Source organism: Porites lutea, chromosome 5, assembly GCF_958299795.1.
Source record: "Porites lutea chromosome 5, jaPorLute2.1, whole genome shotgun sequence".
NCBI classification, from domain to species: Eukaryota; Metazoa; Cnidaria; class Anthozoa; order Scleractinia; family Poritidae; genus Porites; species Porites lutea.
In genome coordinates this window covers 4675752-4698684 of record NC_133205.1, presented here as the reverse complement: position 1 = coordinate 4698684, position 22933 = coordinate 4675752, and the positions used below count along the sequence as shown (strand labels likewise).

General features: G+C 41.3%; 2 protein-coding genes across 2 annotated transcripts in view; both read left to right on the top strand.

Annotated features, from left to right (window-relative positions):
- The first annotated feature begins 2390 nt into the window (after positions 1-2390).
- Positions 2391-19020, top strand: LOC140937577 (major yolk protein-like). The gene is made up of 11 exons (XM_073387133.1): positions 2391-2546; positions 3610-4365; positions 8189-8439; positions 10234-10485; positions 11544-11703; positions 12036-12201; positions 13004-13198; positions 13921-14233; positions 14943-15262; positions 15789-16381; positions 17237-19020. Exons 1-11 carry the CDS (start codon positions 2477-2479, stop codon positions 18310-18312), a joined length of 4152 nt encoding a protein of 1383 aa, XP_073243234.1. The 5' UTR covers positions 2391-2476; the 3' UTR covers positions 18313-19020.
- Positions 19021-21960: 2940 nt separating this feature from the next.
- The window catches only part of LOC140938806 (uncharacterized), a 6401-nt gene continuing 5428 nt past the window's right edge, over positions 21961-22933 (top strand). The window contains exon 1 of the mRNA XM_073388335.1: positions 21961-22322. Coding sequence (XP_073244436.1) covers positions 21986-22322 — 337 coding nt within the window. The 5' untranslated portion in view covers positions 21961-21985. The remainder of the gene's footprint in view (positions 22323-22933) is intronic.

Below are 22933 nucleotides of genomic sequence, written 5' to 3'. Positions count from 1 at the left end.
TCCTGAACCACAAGATGTTTATCCGGATGAAAAATACGCCTTTTCAAGTTTTGAGGAAATCCCGTGGTGGCTGATCTGAAGTGAAATTTCTTACTCTTTTTCATCGCGCACTTACCCTGCGAGCAGTAGTAGTTTCTCCAAGCCGGACTTGCGGCATGAAGAAACCACTGCTCGCTGGGTATTGCGCACTATAACAATTCTCAGACTTAACATGATTTTCGCCTGACCGTAGGAAGTTAAACCCAACTGGGCGTCGTTGTAGCCAGTTAATTTCTCTCTTTCTTCATTGTGTTTAGCTCCGTGAGGACGCGTGATTTTCACTGTAGTATTGATAGGATTTAAACACGATGCTTTTTACGTCATACAAATATGGGCCAATGCGCAGCCTCTATTCTGACCTTCTCAACCTCAATTGAATGACTTGGAATATCTCCTTTGGATATTACACAACACGGAAAACGTGAAGGTAAGTGTGCTGGCTGGATGACGTCGTTCAAAGATGATATTCCAGCAAAAGCTTGCACGGAATCAGTGCACAGCGACAAAGCCTTCGCATTTATACCTATTTCTCCGCTTTTGGAAAAACTTAAGTTCACATCCAGAGTCTATGAATAGTCAGTTGCGCAACATTATTTAAAGCACTCGGTGTTGAATTTCTCGGGCTCAATCACCATCTTTTACAGGATGTAACTCGTTACCTGTGCCTTGATATAGTCAAGTGATATCATGTTTTCGTCTTTTCTATACTTAATGAACTTTTGGACTCTACGGTCCACAGGACACCTGGACGATCTCTTGTTTCAAGGCGTATTTTGTTCATCATTTAACAGCTTCCGTCAATGCGCGGTATGATTTCTGTCCTGTGCGCAACATGTCTTTGGTAGTGAATACCGGGGGGAGAGCTTTTCTGTAGAGGTTAGAAGCCGCATATTTTTAGCCACTTTTTTATTTTTTGTTCCTAGAAAGAAGTCCGGGGAGGTGGTACTAAAGGGAAGTTTGGGTAGAGGTGTCCCGACTGGAAGCCTTCAAACCCTGACCCCGTTTCAGAAAAAAAAAACGTTAATTTTGTTCTCCTGTTTTAAGAGGCCCTGTTTAGTAACCAATTTCTTAAACTACGATCGTGACGTTAGAACAAAATTGTTGGCACCACACTGATTCTAGATGGCTCCTCGCCAACCTTTACATTGTTTGAAGGAACAGGTCCAAAAAGAGATCCTATTCAAGACGCTTAATAGTGAAGTTGTGTACCCTGTTTAATACTCGAGACTCTGAAAACTATAGCCTGTACAGTTTAGCCTGCAATCAAGCCCTACCTAAAAAAAAGCTGAGCGCAGATTTTTTACAGCGAGACTTACCGGCCACATACCCGTTTAGGCCATATGTGGCCAGTTTCGCCCCCCGCCCTCCCCCCAACCGCGCATAAATTTTGAAAATTTTGGATTCGCACTTAATTTTCCTTTCAAGACATGTTTTTTCTTCATGTTCTAGGAGACCAAGAGTATCATTAATAGGGCCGTTAAGATCCAACGACCCGAGGGCAACGAGAACGTCACATAAAAAAGGAATTTGCCTTCTTTCAGTCTTTATAGCGATTATTCCTACCCACTCACTCCGTCAAATGTAGGCAAACCCTCCTGAATCGAAGCTGAATTTCAAGTGATCATATACAAGCTCAGATAGTGAAATAAAATTTCGTCGTTGCTTCTTTATGTCCTCCATAAGACGCGAAATTAGGCATTTTCACGTCGTAGTCGTGCAAAAACGGGAAAGAAAAGTACAAAAAAGGGTGATGCACGTGCGAGGTTGTTGTTTTGCTCTGATATGTTGTTTTTTCGACGTTCTCGTTGCCGTCCCCGTCGTTGGAACTTAACGTCCCTAATTGCTTCTTTCGAAACACTGTTGTGTTGTTATAGAGAGTCAAATAAAGAAAGGCAGGGTGGTGTCCGACAAGAGAGAGTCGAATGTGGTTGTCTGAAGTCTGAGAACCTGAAAGCGTACACCAACTACGCCCATGACAAGAAATAATAGGAGGTTAGGCGACCGGCCTTGGGACATTCCTCTTAAAACGGAGAACTTAAAACGGTGAAAGCCGTTTCTCTCTTTCTCTCTCTTTCTTTCCCTTTTTTTTTTCTCGTTCGAAATTTAAATGAAATTCAAATGAATGATTTCTGTGTTCCTAGTTTTCGTGTTTCTTTGTTACCTAACAGCCGGAACTTTAAAGGGGAAAGCGATACGTGCACGTTTGTCAGAAAAATATTAAAGTGCAAAAAAGATCATATGCTCAGCGTGAAGTCAGTGAAATCAATCGCTCTAAATCGGAAATGCGAGCGCATAACTCTCAGGCGATAAAACTGGCAATCTGACAAGAATGCAATCACGTTAGGACAGATCCGCAGATCAGGCGATTTTCAGGGTTATAAATTGAAGTGCACAACATTTGTGTTTGTCAGCTCTTTCCTTACAGCAGCCTTGCAACATGAAAGTGCTTCTGGCTCTACTGCCTGTCGTCCTCGCCTTGGTGGAAGGATTTCCACAGTTCCCAGCTGGTAACTTCCTTTCATGATAGTTGTTCCTTTATTTTGTTTCGTTATTGTAATCCATATTTCCGTAGATTTCCATGAAAAGGTCTCGCGGTGTAATTTTACCTGGCTTTCTAAGTTGGTGTTGAGTCCGTTTTTTAGACCAAATTTAACAGGGGCACCCGGCACGGACTGTTTTCTGTAATGTTCGGAGGAGCAAATTATTGCCTAGAATTTTCTTTTGCTTAAGGACGGCTAAAAATTTTTAATAGGTGAACGTTCCTTTCATGTACAATTTTCGAAGCTTATCCAATAAATTCCCTACGATTCTCAGAAGTTTAATTTTTCATATTTTGCTACCCAGGTTACACTATTTTTCATAGAAAAAGGAAACCTAAAATTCTTGGTTTCTAAAATGTGATGGAGAGAGGAATCAGAAAAATTCTTACTTTCGTAAAACGTTAAATTGCACCAAGAGCCATGTTGATTGCACCTAAAATTTTCGGAAAAATAATACTGAAGCCCTTGTAATTTAAAATTTCGAAAAGACTTAAGTTCGCCTACGATGACCGAACAGATAAAACGTTTGTAGCGCCGCTTAGAATGCATTTCTAGAGATGTAAAAGTACTTTGCATAGCCTTAAAAGTGTTTTCAACGTAAGAAATAGGCGTTGACAGGCCAAACACGACTCATAAGCTCGTGATAATGTGAAACGTGACCTTGAGAGTCTGCTTGAACAGTGGTTCTCTTTCTTTTTTCTCTCGCGCGAAGGTTACTAGCACTACACAGTGCAAGAGGTGTAGCATTCTAAACTTTGACTGAGTAAATCTTGTTTTTGCCGCACTCAATCTTATATTTTGGAAGAAACCGTCTTTGGGTGCCCCTGATTTAAGATTTCATAGCTTATTTATCCATGACCTCACGTTAATTACTCCAAGGAGAGAGGAGCAAATTGATAATACATAAATAATAGACACCTCCCCCTTCTTCTTACTTTACTTGGTAAATTTTTAACACCATTAGCTGCAGACTTTTTTTTGTGCGTGGGTCGCACATTTACCGGCTGCTCCATTAATTCATTTCATTCAGGGAAAGATCGAACTGTTAAGGCGGGAATCGACTACCCGGGGAAGGGAATCGACGACCGGAGGAAGCGGTACTTTGAAGACTGGAAAACAAAGCCTAGTCGTGATGAGGGACCAAAACAATGGCAAGGTTTGAAGATGCCCGGTATGAAGAGACCCCATTCCCCTGACATGGTGCCCCAAGCCCGCTGGTGCGTCACAAACCCGAGTGAAATGAAAAAGTGCAAGAGAATGACGACCGAATTCAACTACATGCTGCAATCTGGGCTGAAATGGGGTTGCGTGATGAAGGGCTGCAAGGAGGAATGCATGAAAGAGATTAAACGAGGCCGTGCAGACATCATGACGGCCGAGGGAGAAGAGATTTACAAGGCTGGGAAGGTGTACGATCTTATTCCGATCATGTCAGAAAAAGAAGACCACAGCTCCATTCAAGATTACGGTTCCAAATTTTCCGGTTTTGAAGACGCGTATGGTCGCCTTAAACACTACTCCATAGCCTTAGTCAAGAAGACTGACACCCACATCAATGGCTTTAAAGACCTGAAGGATCGAAAATCCTGCCATTCAGGCGTAGACATAACGGCCAGCTTCAAATCTCCGATGTGTTCTCTCATCAACAAAGACGTGATCCCGAAAGTTGGGAACGTGTACGAAAGCGTGGCAGAGTTTTTCAAAGAGAGCTGTGTCCCAGGGGTTCAACATGAAGAATTTAATCCAAACATGACGAATCCAGGATCTTTGTGCAAACTATGTCAAGGTAGGTCAAAATGAAATTTTTCAATCCCCTCTTAGTTTTTTTTTTTTTCAGTAAAAAAAATTGAAATCAGCGTAATATTATTATTATTATTATTATTATAAATACCATCATCATCATATGAAATCCTATTTTGCTTATTCACGATCAAGAAAAAACAGTAACAAAATCTTGACCTTTATAACAGAATGCCAAAAAATAATTACATCACTTAATTGTCTTGTTTTTCTCATGTCGGAAAGTGACATGTTACTATTTTGGATGTAATATAGTAATGTAATACATAGTTATTCTACTTCATTAGTCTTTTACTGAATACATATCGCTGTTACGTAAATTGCTAAAACCCGTACTCTTAGTTAATTCAGGCGATAATGTTTTTTGAGAGGCCAGAAACGTTTCGTATTACATGACACGGTCTTTGAGACGTTTGGACTACAGATGGGTGAGAAAAAAGAGAAAAATATTTTATATGTTTCGTTTACTCTGTTGCTGGAAAATGTAGAGTCTTGGAAATGTGGTCAGTCGTGTTTGTCTGTAGTGGCTGTTTTGTCATTTTTTCACTCCGCTTTCTTCGCTTGAATTGTTTATGAGTAAGCACCCCTCCCCGCTTTTTTAAACGGCTTAACAGACCAGTGAGTGTTTCATAAACCGAGTGGTATAACGCAGAATCTTAATCTGTCCCTCCGCCTCCTCTTTTTTTTCCAGACTTAAAAACAGAAAAACACACACAGACACGTACAAAGCGAAAAAATTCGGGCTTTATAGTATTCACGGTCAAATTTTACCCTGTTGATAGGGACTTGAATTGTCATCGTGAAAATGACACACCGCGCACTCAAAAACAAAACAAGAAAAAGCAAAAAAAAACCAACAAAATTTTTTTTTAAAGCATCCATGGTCAAAGGTTACTTCACTTTTCCATCGAATTTTTGACGCAAACTGGGCCACCCAACGTCAATTTTCGGAAAATATCTGCTCGGAAGACGATTTGAGATCTAGAATTTTCGGAACATTTGTTGTAAAATTTCTTTCTTGCCGGCCTCTCCTTGGATTTTCGAACATCTAAAAAAGGGTATAATTACACATTTTTAACGGATGTTTACCCTAGAAAGGTCACCTATATTTTTCGGGAGCCTTTTTTCTGGCTGAAATTTTCGAAAAGGTAAGTTTTGATTCCTATAATTTTCGGATCACTAGACTTTCAGCTAGGAAATCCGAACAGATGAAAAATTTTTAGGGGATAAAAATATGCCTATATCTAACGTTAAAATACTAAACTACGTTTAACAATGCTATGTTTAAGTGGTTTTGAACTATATTTCCGTTGGGTGCCCCTGACGCAAAATCTTGTTTTGGCAAACTTCGTACCACGGAAATGAAAGTTCATTTTTGTGTAGGTCACGTTGTGATTAACCAGTTTGGACGCGTTCGAATTATTGGTGCGGATACTCTCAACTTCGATATCTTAATTAGCATAGTAGTAACCTTTAAACTGTAAGGTAAGATTACCAGGGGACACGTATAAAGAAATATTAAGGGCATATACAACAAAGATAGCTAGTAAATGATCGGGAAACAGAAGGGACTCGCGTGTCACTACCTGCTCCAAGGTTATCGTTCGTACCTGAAGAAAATCGAAACAGAGTCATGAATGAAACAAGTTATATTTTTCCGGAGTTACAGAGTGGACATCTTTTAAGAAAACAATTTGGTTCCGGTTTGCAGGATAAAAGTAATCTTCTGTAATCTGCGTATTACGTGTAGAAGATTTTGATTTTTTGTTCTCTTGCTAATAAATTCTTCCGGACTCAAAGTCTTTAATCCAGCTTGAAGAAGAGTTATTAACTTATTAACTCTCAAAAACCACCAAATGCTGCGGAAAAGGTAGATTAAGCAAAGAAAGTAGAAAACAAAATAAAACTTAAAACTAGTGATCAATTAAAAGAAGAAAGAAAAATATTGCTTTAAGCGCCCTCCCCAATTTCTGAATCATCTGGATTTTAAAGCGATAGAAATTGCCGGCGGAGTGCAGCTTGGCCCGTAGGGATTGATTCGACTATATATCCATTAATTCATTATTTATTTACCTATGAACAAAGTGACTATCTTCCTTGCATAAGTTTAAATATAATTCTTTTTCTTTAATGAACATTAATTTATTTTTTATGGAGCTCAACTTGCTGTGTACTTTATGACAAATGGTTTTTCCCTCATGTGTTTTGCCACAGAAATCCGACAAATCAATAGTATCATGCGAAAGCTCTGCCAAATCAGCGTTCATTTGCTTGCCAAAACCGTATAGGATTTTGTTCACAGATTTAAAGGCTACAATTAGATTGACAGGTTATGTTAAGTGTCAAAATATCTGGCACGAATTGGAGAGCTAGTTATTGAGAATACCAAAAAGGGTTTATATCCCTTTGTTGGAGTGTTTCGGTGTAGCCCTTTTGCCGAGATAATTTTTGCGTGCTCGTTTGAGATCTCGCGAGCCTCACGCGCCCGTAGGGCGTGTGAAGCGAGAGAAAAAAACCCGTATTTTACGTGTTTCTTCCCAGTCTCGCTCTCTCTTTTCAGCTTCGTTCAAGACCTTTTGTTTGACTGCTCGCGCGTACTTTAATACGCAAAAATACGGGCTGTTCTGCAGTCTACAAACTGGTGCGCAAGAGGTTGCAAGGGGCTTACCTTCTTAGTCTCAGAACGTCCTCTTCCCAGGCCTTCTCGGTCAATGTATCTCTGTAAATGTTTTTTTTGGTTCCAGCATTAGGCTAAGAGAAAAAGCCACTGTCCAAATATAATGCCCTAACCCCCCCCCCCCCCCCCCCCCCCCACCGTCAAAAGTGAAATGTTCGGTCCTAATAAGGATCATGGAATAAGATGGGGGACTGGCAAAGCAATGTTTTCCATGCTTTTAAGGCCGCGGGGGACACCTATGTATGAATAAATTCATAAGACAAAATGTTTGCTTTGCTACATCTGTTAAAACGCTTATATCTCGGCTGTTTTAGGGGCTATTTGGATAAAATTTTGCAGGCATATTGAAATGATAGGAATTTAGGAGGGTTATTTTTTATTTGGTAGATCGCGCTTTGCAGCGATGCTTTAAGCCACAGCTGTACCACAAATGGGAAATAGTGTTCAAGTTTGCGGAAAGAATAGAAGCTAAAAGACAGCACTCTGTGATTTTATTTAAAAAATGATCAGTTAAGACCTCTAGTGTCATGAATTAAGCAGATTTTGCAATTTAAAGTCTACCAGCAAGATATAATCGTTTAAATAAACAAAATCTGTCATCCCTTAAATAAATGCCTTATATCTTTTTATAAAAGTGCTATTTTAGGATTCAGTTCAATACATAACACACTACAGTCTACCAAGTTTACCCCTCTCCAGTGCCAGCTGGTGACGTGAATTCTTGGACACAAAATTGTCGGAAAAGTCAAATTTTGAGACTCCCCAAGGTGTCCCGACTAAAGCACGAGTTTCAAGCAATGTTTTGAAGGATTTTTGAGGCGAAAAAATAATGACAAAGAGTTTTGATATTAAATTTGAAATTTCTAAAGATTTCCTCATTGTTATTTCCATATTATTATTATTATTATTATTATTATTATTATTATCATTTTTATTATTACTATTATTATTATTATTATTATTATTATTACCCCACCCGTGCGCGTGAACAATTTAAATATGCGCTCATCTCGCAAACATATCGATATCAGTCGTTGTTCTTCGTGCGTACGCTTAAATAAATGCATAACAAGAAAGACCTCAAAGTTCCCCGGCGACCTTAACTCACGCTGATTCCTTGTGTAATCTAAAGGGTCACACGATGATGAGGACTTCTGCGAGACCCTGTCGGTCAAGGAAGAATACTACGGCTTTAATGGCGCAAAGGATTGCCTTAGCAAGGGGCAAGGAGATGTTGGGTTCTTTCACACCTATGATGTCATGATGAACTTCGAAGCTCTCTCAAAAGAATTCAAGATCCTGTGCGAAAAGAAGAAACTGGAGCTGACTCCGAGCAATGTTTTTACAAAGTCCTCTTGTCATTTGGCAGTGGAACACCCTCAGGTATGCTCCAACGCTTTGCGTTGGTTTTGCAATGAGAACAATAAATACTTAATGACTGTTCCCGAGGGAAAAAGTTAATTTTGTTTCGCGAGGCTAAGTTATATTCGCTTAAAAGCGACGTTCTCGTTACCGTCGCGTCGTTGAATCTTTAAGTCCCCAATTTTTCCCATCAGCGCGCATCCTCATTGGTAACCTCAAGGTCACATGACATCTAACAATCAAACTGTTTCCCGCCAAAATCCCTTAGCGGGCAAAATTGCAAAATCCATGACGTCAGAGGGTAACAGTGCGCTGTTGCTTGGGAATAGGGACTTTAAGATCCAACGACGCGACGGTAATGAGAACGTCGCTTAAAAAGTGAATTTACGTTCTTTCAGTCTTTATCGCAATTATTCCTACCCACTTACTTTGTCGAATGTAGGCGAACCCTCCTGGAGCTGAATTCCTCGGCACCATATCCAAGTACAGTAAGAGAGATAAAATTTCGTCGTTGCTTGTTTACGTCCTCCGTAAAACGCGAAATTAGGCATGTTCACGTCGTAGTCTCGCAAAAACGGGCGGAGAAATGTACAAAAAAGCATGGTGCACGTGCAAAGTTGTTGTTTTGCTAATCAAACCTATTGTTTTTTTGACGTTCTCGTTACCGTCCGCGTCGTTGGATCTTAAAGTCCCTAATGTTGACTGACGACCGCCCGTTATGCTGAATCTCAATGTTTCCCACGGCGTAAACATTGAGATTTTTGGGAAACAAAATTATTATAACTGTTTCCCTCGCGACCAGTCATAAATAAAGTGTTTAGTGCTTACTTCACCGGTGTCCCAAACTCATTATGTGAAGGCATAATAAAAATTAATGCAGCTGCTAATATTGCGAATCGTAGTGATTTATAGGGTTATATAGGGAGAGTAAGAAATGGAAAAATGTCGTCTTGTGAATCGCTAGAGTGTACGTTATGTATTATCAGTAACATGTATTAATGTAATGTCCTCACATAGTGAGTTTGAGACAGCTGTTCTCCCTTCTTCTTCTTCTTCTTATTGACTGCCATTACAGACATTTCAACGATCTAGAAAGAAAGAAAACTTCATTCATGGCGCTATTCTCTCTATGATATGTTGCTTCAACGTGAAGGTTGCTCCAGTTTTAAAAATGAATACGAAAATCCAAAGGTTGCTGAAAAAATGCTGAGCCCTTAAATATGGCTGAGCTTCCTGCCGCCAGTATTGACAACATTACACTATAAGCCCTGTTTTCAGAAACGGTGTGGGAACTGGAGCCGAATTGTTCCCGCACAGCTATTGGCCAACTTTTTCCCAGAGGTCTTTGCAAAAGCTAACAAGGTCCAGTCTCTCTTTCGTTTCTAAAGTGGTGGTTTCATCACTTGCCTTTGGCCCGGTTACCAGCCGCTGTTCTTGGGGAGGAACATGGTCTCTCTCGAAGCGGCGATATCGAGCCTACACTTGTCCTTATATATCTAGCCGATTTTTTTGAAAACCAACCTAAGGAAATTTGCCGTTATTTGAGTCATGGGAAAGGCGTCAAAAGGAAGGTTCCTTGGGCCCGATAAGCTCCAAAATCACACTAACGAAGGAAAAGGAAAGGAAAAAAAGAAAGAGGCGGGAGGAAAAAGGAGGAGAAGAGAAAAAACAATGGTTGCACTCTTAGTTTTTATAACGGCCGCTTTGGAAATAGTTTTTGGCGGAAAAAAAAGTGGTTGGACACAAAAGGCCCATTTGGTGGTAACGTTTTCAAAAATCCGGCTACATATTATATTTATACATTTTTTTTGCCAGGTGTTGATGGTCTCTTCTCACAAGCCCGAAGACTGGATCACGAACTGCACCAATGCCCTCAAAAACGCCTCCACTCTTTTCTCGTCATCAGGCTCAGTGAACGCGTTCAGCTTGTTTGAATCCGCTCCATATTGCGCCAAGAGGATGGGTGATGATGGCAGCGAGGATGACAAGTTGCAGGACATGGACCGGATAAAGAACAAGGATCTTATTTTCAAGGATCACAGTTGCTCCCTGGAGATCATACCTAAAGTAAGTTAATTCGTAATTTAACTTCTGTTTAACGTTTAGATGAACATTTCCTATAAGAAAGGAGAGTATAGTACACGTTATGGTTTTTATCTTTTCTCCGCTTCCCTTTGTAAGAGCTTAGAATGCGATGGAAGACGTTTAGGATTCGATCCAGGCAACAACAAATCAGAACCTTTTAGTAAAAAAAAACGTAAAAAGAAAAGGTGCACTAGGAGCCACTAGCTTGGTTTTTGTCGCGTTAAGCTTCTAAAAGAATAAGAATAAGGGCTTCCCCCTAGGTGGACATGTTATTCTATCGCAAGTTTAGCCGCGGTTAGAATGTCCCCGGTATCCATTTATACACCCCGACCCAGTTGTTCGAACACCGGCTAGCGCTGACTCGGGGTTAAATTTTAACCTGGGTTTCTTTTTATCAAAAGCACTTTCTCCGTAATTTTAATTCTTTTCAGAATATCGAATCATCAAATTGTAGGCAAAGAGAATCAAACTGAATTTGCTTTTTAAGCTCTCATATCTGAGTTCAAATTACGCACTAACTCTGGATTATCTTAACCCAGCTTTGAACAACCCGGCTCTGGGTAAGCTGCGTCTCATCGCGAGGGGTTGTTAGATGTGGTGAGCGATAAGAGGAGCGTGTATTCGCAAGCTAACATCTGATTAAAAAGAGAAAACGTAGAGCAAAGTCTCCCGTTTAGGGGCGTTTCCTTCATTCATCTTCTTGTATCATAAATGTAGAACTCGTGGTCCAGGAATTAAGAGAATGATCATGTGAGGAGATGGAGCATACCTTCAAATAGAGAACACTTTACACGCTAGCTGCTGCTCTGCTCGCAATCCATCCGCGATTTTTGTGCACATTTCGTTTGATATTTGACCACGCTTCTCAAACAATTTTTTTTCTTTGTTCATCACGGTAAAACTAAAATCTCGGCAGAAGCCATAGGTCACTGTTCCATCCTATAAAATTTTTGCTGAAGTCTAATCACAGGAGCTTAGATTCTGGGAGAGGGGCACTTAGATATAAAAAGTAAAATAAATTTCAAATGTTTTACTTTCAGGAAAAGCGAACTCACGAGAAATACCTTACGAAGGATACAGAGAACATCTGGAAGACATGTGAACAACTTGAGCCTAAGCCTCGCGCGTTCTTCTGCGTCGTCGGAAAAGATGAAATGGAGAAGTGTAAGGATATGATCGAGCACTTCGAGACCATAGATGGTGGGTAAAGATCAAACAAACTGAGTAACCACATGCATTGTAAAACGAAAGCATGCTTGAATTCTGTCAGACAGAAGGTTCAAAATCGTGACTTTTGTCACCATTTTGACTTTAAAATTTTCTCAGCGTTCCACCAAAAGTCAGCTTGATTCGAAAATCCGTTCCTCTTGAGAGCATGATGTTGAGGTTCAAACCATTTAACATTTTGAACATAGGCAATTATGAGAGGCTTCTATTTTCTTACCGAGTCGATTTAAAATGGCCGTAAGTATTCGAAAGGTTCAAAATGTACCTGGTGTCAGAGTTGAATCTTTGTGCATATCTCTTTGCAGGAGTCAAAAACATTTCCTGGGGCTGTGTCGAAGCACCTTGTAAGAAAGAATGCACTGAAATGATTGCAAAGAACGTGGCAGACCTGGTTTATCTCAATGCTACGGAAATGTTCACCGCAGGAAGAGAGTATAACTTGGCTCCCATCATTGGGCAGAACAAGAAGAAGTAAGTATACATCAGTGCTGTGAAGAAATGACTTCTCGGTCCGAGATTGGGACGTTATTGGCCATTATCGGAAGGTTTTTGGGTACCAATAGGGGAAATTTGAATATAACTGAAATCACTTAAGGAAGAGTGAGATTGCGTGAGATTCCTTTACGCGGTTTATTTTTACTGGAGCTGTGGTAGCAAAGCAAAAAAAAAGCTATAGAAGACCTCTATAAAAATAAGGCTTTTGAACAATCTTATAGAATTTGGCTGTAACTGACCGGTGATAATAAAAATAGTTTCAATATGGCAAGTAACTAAAAAGATAACAGTAAAGAAGATACCAGTCCGGATCCATTACCACTCAAGCCATAAAAACTTTCACTAAAAAATCAGCTAGAATGAATGCTCTCGACAAAACATTCTTGGCAAATCATTTTCAGGGTAAAGATGTTTTAGGCGGAAATGCACACAAATTAAATGATGACGACATTTGGGGGAAGAAAACATTTGTAAGCTTGGACGAAATACAGTCAGTCGAACCTCCACTTATTGACACCTCCAATAGGCTTACACATAATCCTGGTCCCAGCGAAATACAGAAACTGCATTGGTCCTTAAGTGGGATAGATGTTAAGCGGGCCTTTTTTCCGGGTACCAAACAGGGTCCGCTTACAACAGCTCAGTTCTTCTGCTTAAAAACGACATATCTATAGAATAAGCTGAAAGGAATTTAAAAGCCAGTATTACCAAGTTAAAAAGAAGTTGGGAAAAGTTATGTGATTGTATAGCTTTATTAAGTAATATTTGTCATTCACAGCATAAGCGACCCATGGACAGAAAGTATTACCATCGGTGTGATGCTCAAAGACAGTAGTGACCTCTCAGAAGACATGCGCGGATGGAAGATGTGTAACGCAGGCGTCCATAAGATCAGCGGATTCCTTCATCCTATGGGTTGGCTTATGGCAAATGGCACAATGAAACGAATGGGCTCACCTTTGAAATCAATTGCGTAAGTTTCATTCTTCGTGGTTATATAATAATTGACCAGGCCACCGTTAAGTGTTTTAAATAGTTTAGTGGTATCCAGTGTATAAGTTGTACGGAAACCAATTGCGTTATCCACTAGCTGGATAGTGGCTTATTCAAGCTCCTGCCAGTTGATAGTGCTGTGCTTTAGCCATTTTAAACAACTTGGGACAGAGATGGCGGTTATTAACCCTTTAAACCCTAAGATCAAAATTTGAATTCTCATTTATTGTCCCATTCACTTCCTAAAGAAGTAGCGTGGAGAAGATGATAAAATATCAAGCAAATTCATCTTGTGTGATCATGTCCGTAATTCTCATGACCACTCTGTTTTACAAAGCATTGATATTACAAGGAGAAATTTGAAGCTTATGATCACTCTTAGGGCTTAAAGGGTTCATCATCATGATTATCTCGTTTCTTTCTATATAGAAAGGTCCTCATTCTCGGAACTGTTCCCTTGCCTCTCACTCTCGGATAAGTTGGTGGTCGCAAGTCTAACAGGCGACTCCGCCTAAAGTCTTGATGTCTACCGGGCCTTTCTAAAAAATATGTTAAGAAAAAGGGCCTTTGAAAAGCCAAAAGCAAATGACGTGCTAAAATGGTCAATCATGGGATCTAAAATGGAAAACAAATATAGTTTATTATCTCTATACCATTTCGATACCACTAAGGCACTAATTAGCATTGCCTTGAAATTTGCAGGCATCACTTTGACAAAAGCTGTGTCCCTGGAGTGAACACATTGGATCTTACCAACCAAACGCTTTTGTCGCTTACAATGGATTGGATATCTCTACTGCGAGAGAAGGACGTCCATTGGGAGAAGTTTTACAAAACTCCTTTGTGGCGAAAGTGGCAAGACAAACAGACTGGAAATGGTGACGAATACGAATCAGTGCATAAGGTGCAAGACTTTGATTCCCCGCTGTTCCAGAAGATGATCCAAATGATGAAGTCAGAGCATCCAAGCATGCATAAGTACCACACACCTGAGGTTCACGAGGCACTAGAAAAGGTAATTAGGAAAGACGCAACATGCCGAGTGCGTTGTATAGTCAGCACACGGGTACTTTTAAAAACGCAAGAGAAGTGCCGAGCGCTGAGGTGCAAGTGAAACCGTACTTTTCTGAACGACGAAACATTCTCGTCCAACATCGTGTATAAGGAACGCTTTTGACCGCTTAACTGCCGGTCTCAACATTGACATTATAACGCATGTTATATCAGGGTTTTCAAAGACGATTAAACGATGAGGGCGTGTTTAGATCTTTTCCATGACTGACTGATAAAACTATTTTCAAGGTCATACGAAACCGCTCTATCAATATGTCTAAAATACTTGGATTTTTACTGACAGAGAATCTAGGATACTTAGATAACCTGTACAAAATAGACCCAGCTCAAATGTTCTGCATCGATGTGCCTTTCCAACTGATGAATTGGATACTGCAAAACAACGGTAATTGAGTCATTGTAGATCTTCAGTAAGTTAAAGCTTCATTCAGTTGGTGCGGCACAAAAGCGTTAGTTCTGCAGAGGGTGAGAAAATATCTGACACTCTAGAGTGGCAGTTGATTCTTACGACTCTCTCCAGCTAGAGTGCTAGACCAAATTCAGACTGATTCAGTTGTCCCCTACACAGTTAACTCTTGTGTAACTAGGTTGTACTATGACCGGCACGACGTTTAACCAGAGCCTAAGCTTTTTTCTCGATTTTTTTAAAGCTTAAAAAGGACTTCTCCTGGGACAACTATGAAGGCATCAAAGATTTCTGTACCATGAAAGTACCTAAATGGGAATTGGTTAGCTGGGCGTTTCAGATGCCAGAGGGCTGGATCGAGGAGGAATGGCACATGTTCATGGGGTGGGCTGAGCATCGGTGGAATGAAAATGAAAACTGCGGACAATACGCTAAGGATTGGACTAACAACGACTGGACGATATTCAAGTCCTGGATGGATACAGAGTTCACTGATTACAAGCAATCAAGGAAGTCAGGATTGCAATCAAATCACAAGCCACTACATCAGGACACCTTCATCAGGTAAACTGGAAACATAGTTTGCTGTTTCAGACTTTATAGGACATAGATTGGCTCAACAGCTAAGAGTGACTAAAGGATACGCTGTAGGAAAAAAGCATTAAATACAGTGTACTTTAAATTGTACTTTTCTAGCCTTCAGATCTGGAAAAGATGAGGTCGAGTTTCTCAATCACTTGTTTTACTGAGCAGTTGCTAAAAAACTTTGTCGACAGCTAAGAGGGACGTTATCACTCAGTCTGTAGTTCTTAGCCGTATATATTTCATTTTATTCTCACTACCTGAACGCCTGGAACAAGCCAGTGGCGGATCCAGGGGAGGGGTCCGGGAGGGCTGGGCACCCCCTTATTTTTAGACCAAACTGAGGCCCAAAGGGCCAAAAAAATGTTTTTTGAGACCGGCGCCCCCACCCCTCATCTAAGGGTCTGGATGATCGGCTCCCCCTTATCTCAAGGTCTGGATCCGGCACTGCAAGCTAATGCCAAATGGTCATATAACTCAATATTCTTGACCTTTTCATAATCTTTAGGATGTCTTTGCTCTGTGCACGGTTACAGTGGCTCATGAGCCAATTTAAACTCCTGCAGTGGGAAAACAGAGACATCAAGTACTTCCGAGAGAAGATGTGCGATGCCTGCATTGGACAAGGAGACAAAAAATGTTCCATGGATACCATCAGCGAAGCTTTCTATGACTACCCAGGAGCCCTTAAGTGCCTAAGCGAAGAAAATGGTGATGTCGCTTTTATCGATGGATACACCTTTGATAAAGCTGTGACATTGCATAGCCTAAACAAAGATGACTTCGTCCTTATGTGTCCCAATGGAACAAAAATAGACATTGCCGATGATACTATGAAATCAATCAAAGAGTGTAACTTTGGTCGCGTTCCATCCCACGCACTTGCCACGTGCAACATGCATGATGGGGTATGGCGATGGAAGTTGAGCAAAGCTTTACTCGAGGCACAGAAAGTCTTAACCCCGGACAAGATGTTCGTAGAGAGTATATTTGGAAAGGAGACCAAGAGTTTGAAGCCCATTCCCTTTGTCAACCAGACCTACCAGGTGTGGCTTGGTCCCAGGTTCCTACGCGCTTTAGAGGGCTTAATGCAACCCCTAGGTGAGTTACTAAATATATAAATGAATAAATAACGGTTTTAGAGGTAGCCCATTCACAGAGATGTTCGTCGTCTACCTTTCCTGGTCGAATTGGAATTTGGAAATGTTGGGTTTTGAGAAGAGGGGAAAACCGGAGTACCCAGGGAGAACCTCTGGCGGAGCAAAGGAGAAAATCAATAACAAACTCAACCCACATTTGGCGTTGACGTTGGGATTTGAACCCGGGCTACATTGGTGGAAGGTGAGTTCTCTCACCACTGTGCCATTCCTTGGTCTCTTGTTTCCTCTGGTCATTGCTCATTTTGAGTTCAATTCGAGGGTGAGTCTCGAAAGGTCTTGTGTCTAATTGAAGGTTAGGACTACTAGTACTAGGACTGTTTTGGGATGTTGTAACTTCTCTCATTGGCCATTAAGAAGTTACGCAATCAAAACATTTCCATTGTGCAATTCGACACAACACCGACCCAGCCTCAAACGTAACCTGAAAATGGCCAATTTGGCTTTGCCCTTTGATCTCGAAAGTACGCGGAGTTCTTGCAGTATTCTTCTGCAAGCTTCTTTCAAGCCATTTCATCGTGTTAACAGTTTTCTTACTCGATATAGTAATCCGTAAACGGTGAGTTGGATTAATTGAATTTCCATACTTTAGCCAGTAAATACAGCCGTCTCTCCTCACTCCTGCTTGCCGCTAGAGACTTTTAACGCAGGCTATTTCATGCTCATGCAGATGGCGTAAGAGTAAAAATGTATGTGACTGTGGCATTTTTTGCATAAGGCCCTCTGACGTGGCCTCGAAAACTGAAGTATTGATACAGGTAGTGCGCGTACTAATACTATCCCTCTCTTGCTTCGGCAGTTGAAGATAAGGAATGGCATGAAGTTGAAGTAATAATTGAAGACTGCGAGGGTGAGGAGTGTGACGTTGAAGTTGGCCATCCCACCTGTGACGAGTGTGACGAGGGAGACGACATGTGCCTGGAAAAGTGCCAAGTTATGGATCCCTCAGAGGGTGGCGATTTTCCTGACGGAAAGAAGAAAATGTATCAGAGAAGAAGGCATGAGAGGATTAGGATGACCAGGAAAAAGGGAATAAGACAAGGACCATTTTTGCGTTACAAGAAACGAAAGATGCGCATGGGAGCAATGAAGCTTCGCGGAAAGGGACCTCATATGAAACCGGAGATGAGGCCACCAATGATGGGAAACATGGGACCCATGCGACGAATGCAGCGCCCTGGTATGAGACCCAGAATGAGGCCACCAATGATGGGCCATATGGGACCAATGGGACGAACGAAGCGCCCTGGTATGATGTCTGGTATGATGAGACCACTGATGGGCCACATGGGACCATCAATGGGAAAGATGGGACGCCCACACGGAATTATGGACAAAATGATGCCCCGCCACAAAATGATGACCCCTGGCATGGAAATTGGTCCAATGATGTACTATCCCAAAGTTAGAGGTGAATTCTATACCAAGGTCTTCTTTAGACGCAACTCCACATGCAACGCAATCGTCAGCGATCTCGTCTGCTATGGAGAGCGAAAGAACATTAAAATTAAGTCTGGACGCGTAGGAAAGACCCTGATCTCCGTCCCCATGTGTCCTAAGGCCACAGACATGCAAGAGACTACCGCCCTGTTTACTTGTGACACCGGTGCCAGCTTCTTGCATTCAATCATGCTCCCTGTGAAATGCTCGTACGCACCTTGTAATCTTGGATTCTGGATCCCTGATTGGTCCGAGGATAATTACTGGGATGGGGAAAATTCATATTCCGGGGATTACTGGGGAACCAAAGACTGGTGGAGCTTCGACAAGCGGGGTGACAAAGATAACTGGTTTCGAGGCCAGCCCGTAAAGAACCGCATCCATAAAAACGAACCATGGCTTCGGTGGAGAGGAGAACACCGGCGCAATTTATAAGATAAGAACTTGTAACAAATTTTTTTGTTGCTTCGGGTACTGCAAATGTAGGACCAACGGACTGGACTTTGGCTAAAGTTATACGGAATTCGTTTTATTCTTTTCAAGGGTGATTGTTGGAAGTAGCTTTACAGTAATCAGTAGAAAAATGTTGCTGTGATGGACTTTCGCAGGTGTTTTTATAGGGATTAATGGAAGTATATGTAGAATAATACAATCTGTGCCAACACTGTCGAGACACTCATTTGGCCGCGAGATATATATGTGTAAATAACAAACCGATATCATCCCTCAGCAGCCGATCAAAATTCACTTGGCCGTTGCCACAGGTCACTTGACCATAGATTAAACATTGAACCTGAGGGGAGAGGGGGGAAGGAACTTAATTTGTGTTCAAATATCTTTTTTGGAAGTTTGGAAAGGGGTATTAGGTGTTGCGTACAGGACAACTTTTCTCGACTAGTTTTGACGCAGATTCTACCTCGTGTTTAAAGATAAAAATTCCACAGAATCAGAAAAAAAATTCAAAAAACAGTGAAAAAAAAGAGTGTCACCTTGTTATAGTTTGATATAAGCATAGTTTATATTACGGGAAGTTTACGGGTTTTATGCATCAAACCGCTAAAATTAACCTAGAGAGATATTTTTGTATTATGTTTCTACTGGAATAGGAAAAGGTATGCATCAATAAATCATTTAGTCTTTGCATTCGTAGCCTTTTGGTCACTTTTTTGCCATGTAAAATGTAAAATAAAACTAAGGTATAAGGTGAATGAGTGCTTCATCTAGCAGTACGGAGTCTTCGTATTTTAGTGCTAATTGAACTGGGTATTGCAGTCTGCGCTTTATTTTCTTAACGTATACCTCTCTAAAGAAGACGCCGACGCTGGTACATGCCTGTTGATCTTAAGTTATTTCCCTTCACTCTGTAAGTAAGACCACAAAACAGTCGTTTCCTTATTATTATTTTTCTCAAAATCGGTTTTTGAAGGCGCGAATCGCCGCCTGTGACAGATTCTCATACGCGCGGAGCACGCGAGCCTCACACATTCGTCTATTCCCGCGTTCTTGATTAAATCCCACGTAAAACTCATCATAACCAGCTACTGTCGACCAAATTTAAAAGAATTTTGCGATATGTAAAAAATGACCTCAATTGTGCACCAAATTACCAGATTATTGAACAGTTAACCGAGAAGACATGGGGACGAGGTTTAGTATTTTAGTGAGTACAAAATGGCGGAACATTTCACTCGTTTGACGAGGAAAAAATAGGCGAACTATTGGCTCAAAATATAGGAGAAACTTGTAACAAGAAGACAACTGAACGGACGACATCTGCTATTTGGAGAACATTTGCAGCACTGAACAACCCTTTATCCCCCAAACTTGCTGATACACATGCACTATCGTAGATGAACATAACATCGATGAGGGTAAGCATGTTTTAGCTTGTTTTAAACAAGGAATTATTCTGAATGAATATAAAACAATTATTGAATTCGGCTTTCGTATCATTTGAAGAATTATGGAGGTCACCGAGGGTGTTATCCGCCAAGGCCAATTACACCCTCCTCGATCTCAATTCTTCAGGTAATACTCAAACTCATCCAATAATTGCTAACTGTTTTGCAATCTGTCCAATATGAGCCACATCCTCTCCTTTTTCCTTCTCTCTCGTGGGTCTCGCACTTCGCGCTTGTGCGTCAAAACCGGCCGGTTATGCAGACTAGCTCGTTCCATTCTTACGTATGTGTGGAAAGAAAGACAAGGGCTGTGCTTAGCCTGCCTAGCCGAGGGCAAGGGAAAGGAAGAATAGAGACTTTATGATTCAGTGCCAGATCCAGACTTTGAGATAAGGGGAGGGGTACGGTCATCCAGACCCTTAGAAAAGGGGGGGGGGAGCGGTCTCCAAAAAACTTTTTTGGGGTGCCCTTGAGAGCTCATTTTGGTCTAAAAATAAGGGGGAATGGGCCGGACCAACCAGGCCCCTCCCCTGGACCCGCCACTGTGATGCAACGTTCTCTACGGCTAGTGGAAAACCCGTACGCCGTAGTAATACGCGTAGATTACCTCTCATCCGAGCGAAACGGCTAGGCTACCGGGTAGACTCGGTGATGCCATTACCAGATCTGGTTATTTATGGTTGCCTTTTTATGACTACGTAGCAAACGAGGTCGAGGTCTCCGAGGTCGTAAGATTTTCATGCCATTCCTATGTTTTGGCTTTGTTCCTCTAAAGGTAGTTTCCAATATGTTACCCTATTCCTAGTCTGCTACACAGCCATTTTTAGTGTCGTCACGCAATGCTCCTAAAAACGGCTGTGTAGTAGACTACCCTATTGCGGGCTCTCAGATAGTGGGAAAGTCGAGAAAGCAAAGGCGCGCGATGAAAAGCCATTGCTGCTAAGGTATTGCTGGAATATGCAGACGAGTTTTGAGGCATTTTAGGGAAGAGTTTGCTAGTCTTTTGGCTCGGATCGCGAACTGTCGCCAGACGCAGTGATCGTCTGAGTTGACTTTCACGACGAACTCGTGGTTAGGATTACGATGTTGGGGATGACGATGACGATGAAGGTCATGACGACGAAGACGATGAAAATGATGATGATCATGAAGACCGATGATGATGCTGGTGGTGGTGGTGGTGATGATGAAGATGATGATGATGATTATGATAGTGATCATGATGATCTGGAATAAGGGGCGGTGCCCCACATGTTTTTGTACCAGTTTTCTCGTTCTGCCGCTTTCCAAGGCTCGAAGCCAGGGAGGGGCTGCCAACGTTTGGCTTATTTACCCCATGCTGAAAAATTTTGTCTCCTTACTTAAGTTTAAAGTAGTTTTAAGTCTTCTTGACAATATTTTGCAAGTTATTTGTCAATACTTCTACTCATGTCCTCTGCTATGAAACTAGGGTCCTCTTAGGAGAGAATGTCTGTCCTCTCTTGGTCCTCAGGGTGAAATATGATTAGGAAATTAGCTGCTATTCTTCACATCATTATGCATAAAAATGAGGCCGATTAAATGTTGTCCCGTAGTGTTGCCGGGCACAGCAAGGCCTGCGCATGCGGGAAGGGAAAAGGGAGAATCAATCAAGGAGCGCGAGTATGGAAAGTCTCCCTCGTCCGTCAGGGGCGGATCCAAGATTTGTTTTAGGAGGGGGGGGGGGGGGGGGGGGACTCGTCTCTTGCTCTACTTCAACACCAATAAACCACATAGTTTTTTTTTGCAGAATACCAGTTGTATTAGAAAACCGCAGGTCATCTCAGGGGGGGGGGGGTGCGCACCCCCTGCACCCTCCCCCTAGATCCGCCCCTGTGCGTTCATCGCGTCCTCGTGCGTCCAGTGTTCTCGAGCGCCTTTTGAGACCTTAAAAAATCAAGCAATAGGTCTTTTTGATTACCGAATTTTTTAGGGTGTTTTTTTAGATTCAGCAAAATAAGTGAATGGTGTACGCCCTTTCCAGGCTGAAATTCAATTAATCCTGGCGATTTTCAAATGAAACATTTTTAGTGGTACTTCAAACAATACAGCATTTTTCGCCCTCCTAGGACAATTCGATGTAAATTATATCATGTACGAATAATTTTCTTTTGTTGCCGCTGGTCATGTCATAGGCTGTGGGTTCATTCGATTCAAGGGGAAAGCTTAGCTTGCATTTAGCAGAAAACATGGAAAAATACTCCAGCATGGTGCAAAGACTTGTATCATTGAGTGTCAAGTTAATAGCAGTTGACTTCGATCTAACGATTATCAATATTCACACTCATGGAAGCTGGCAGTTCACAAGTAAAGCTCTTGTTTCACGCGTACGTCCCACCTTCAAGCATTTCTTGACAGCCGCGCTGAAATGCAGCGACCTTCACGTTGCTGTTGTAACTCAATCTCCTCAAGTATCACTTGTCCGGGAAGTTTTAGAGAAGGCTTTGCCCGACTGTGACACGAGTGTCATTCACATTCGAGGGTCGGATGGAAAATGGAATGAGCTGAAAGGAGTCTCCAAAGAAGGTGAGTGATCACTCCAAATTCGAGATTGCTCCGAACCTCTCAATTTAAGAAAACGTTTTCTTATTATACGAGAAAAACTTAAAACAAATCATAGGATAAGAACTCTTTTTTCTGTAATTTAAACAGGCAGTTTGAATTTACGAGAACAAAATCTTATTCTAAGATTTGTTGTAATTTTTTTTCTCAAAATAAGGAATCTGGAATTTAGAGTCGTGATGTATGTGTAAAACAAACATGAGCATTGCCATTTTATTCTTGATGGAAACCGTAAGCTCTAAAAAAAAGAAATTCTCGAAATACCTCGAATTTTATTTTGAAGAGGTTTCACGTGAATCGTTAAAGGAAAACATTTTGACCAAAGACTGAAAGTGATAATAATGAAATTTAAGAGGAGGAAATAAGAAATTTTCTGTTTAGTGTCTTTCATTTGAGTTATACAAAGTCGAATTTTGAAATTTTCATTTTGATAATATCAACAGGGTGCAAAGAAAGTCAGTTTTACGGCCTGCCATTAGGGCAAGCTGTAGCTAGCATGTACTAGCCCACAAGTCATTTCAACTAGCCCCAAACCCTCTTTGATTAGCAGGATTGATTACAATCCTTCTGTAATT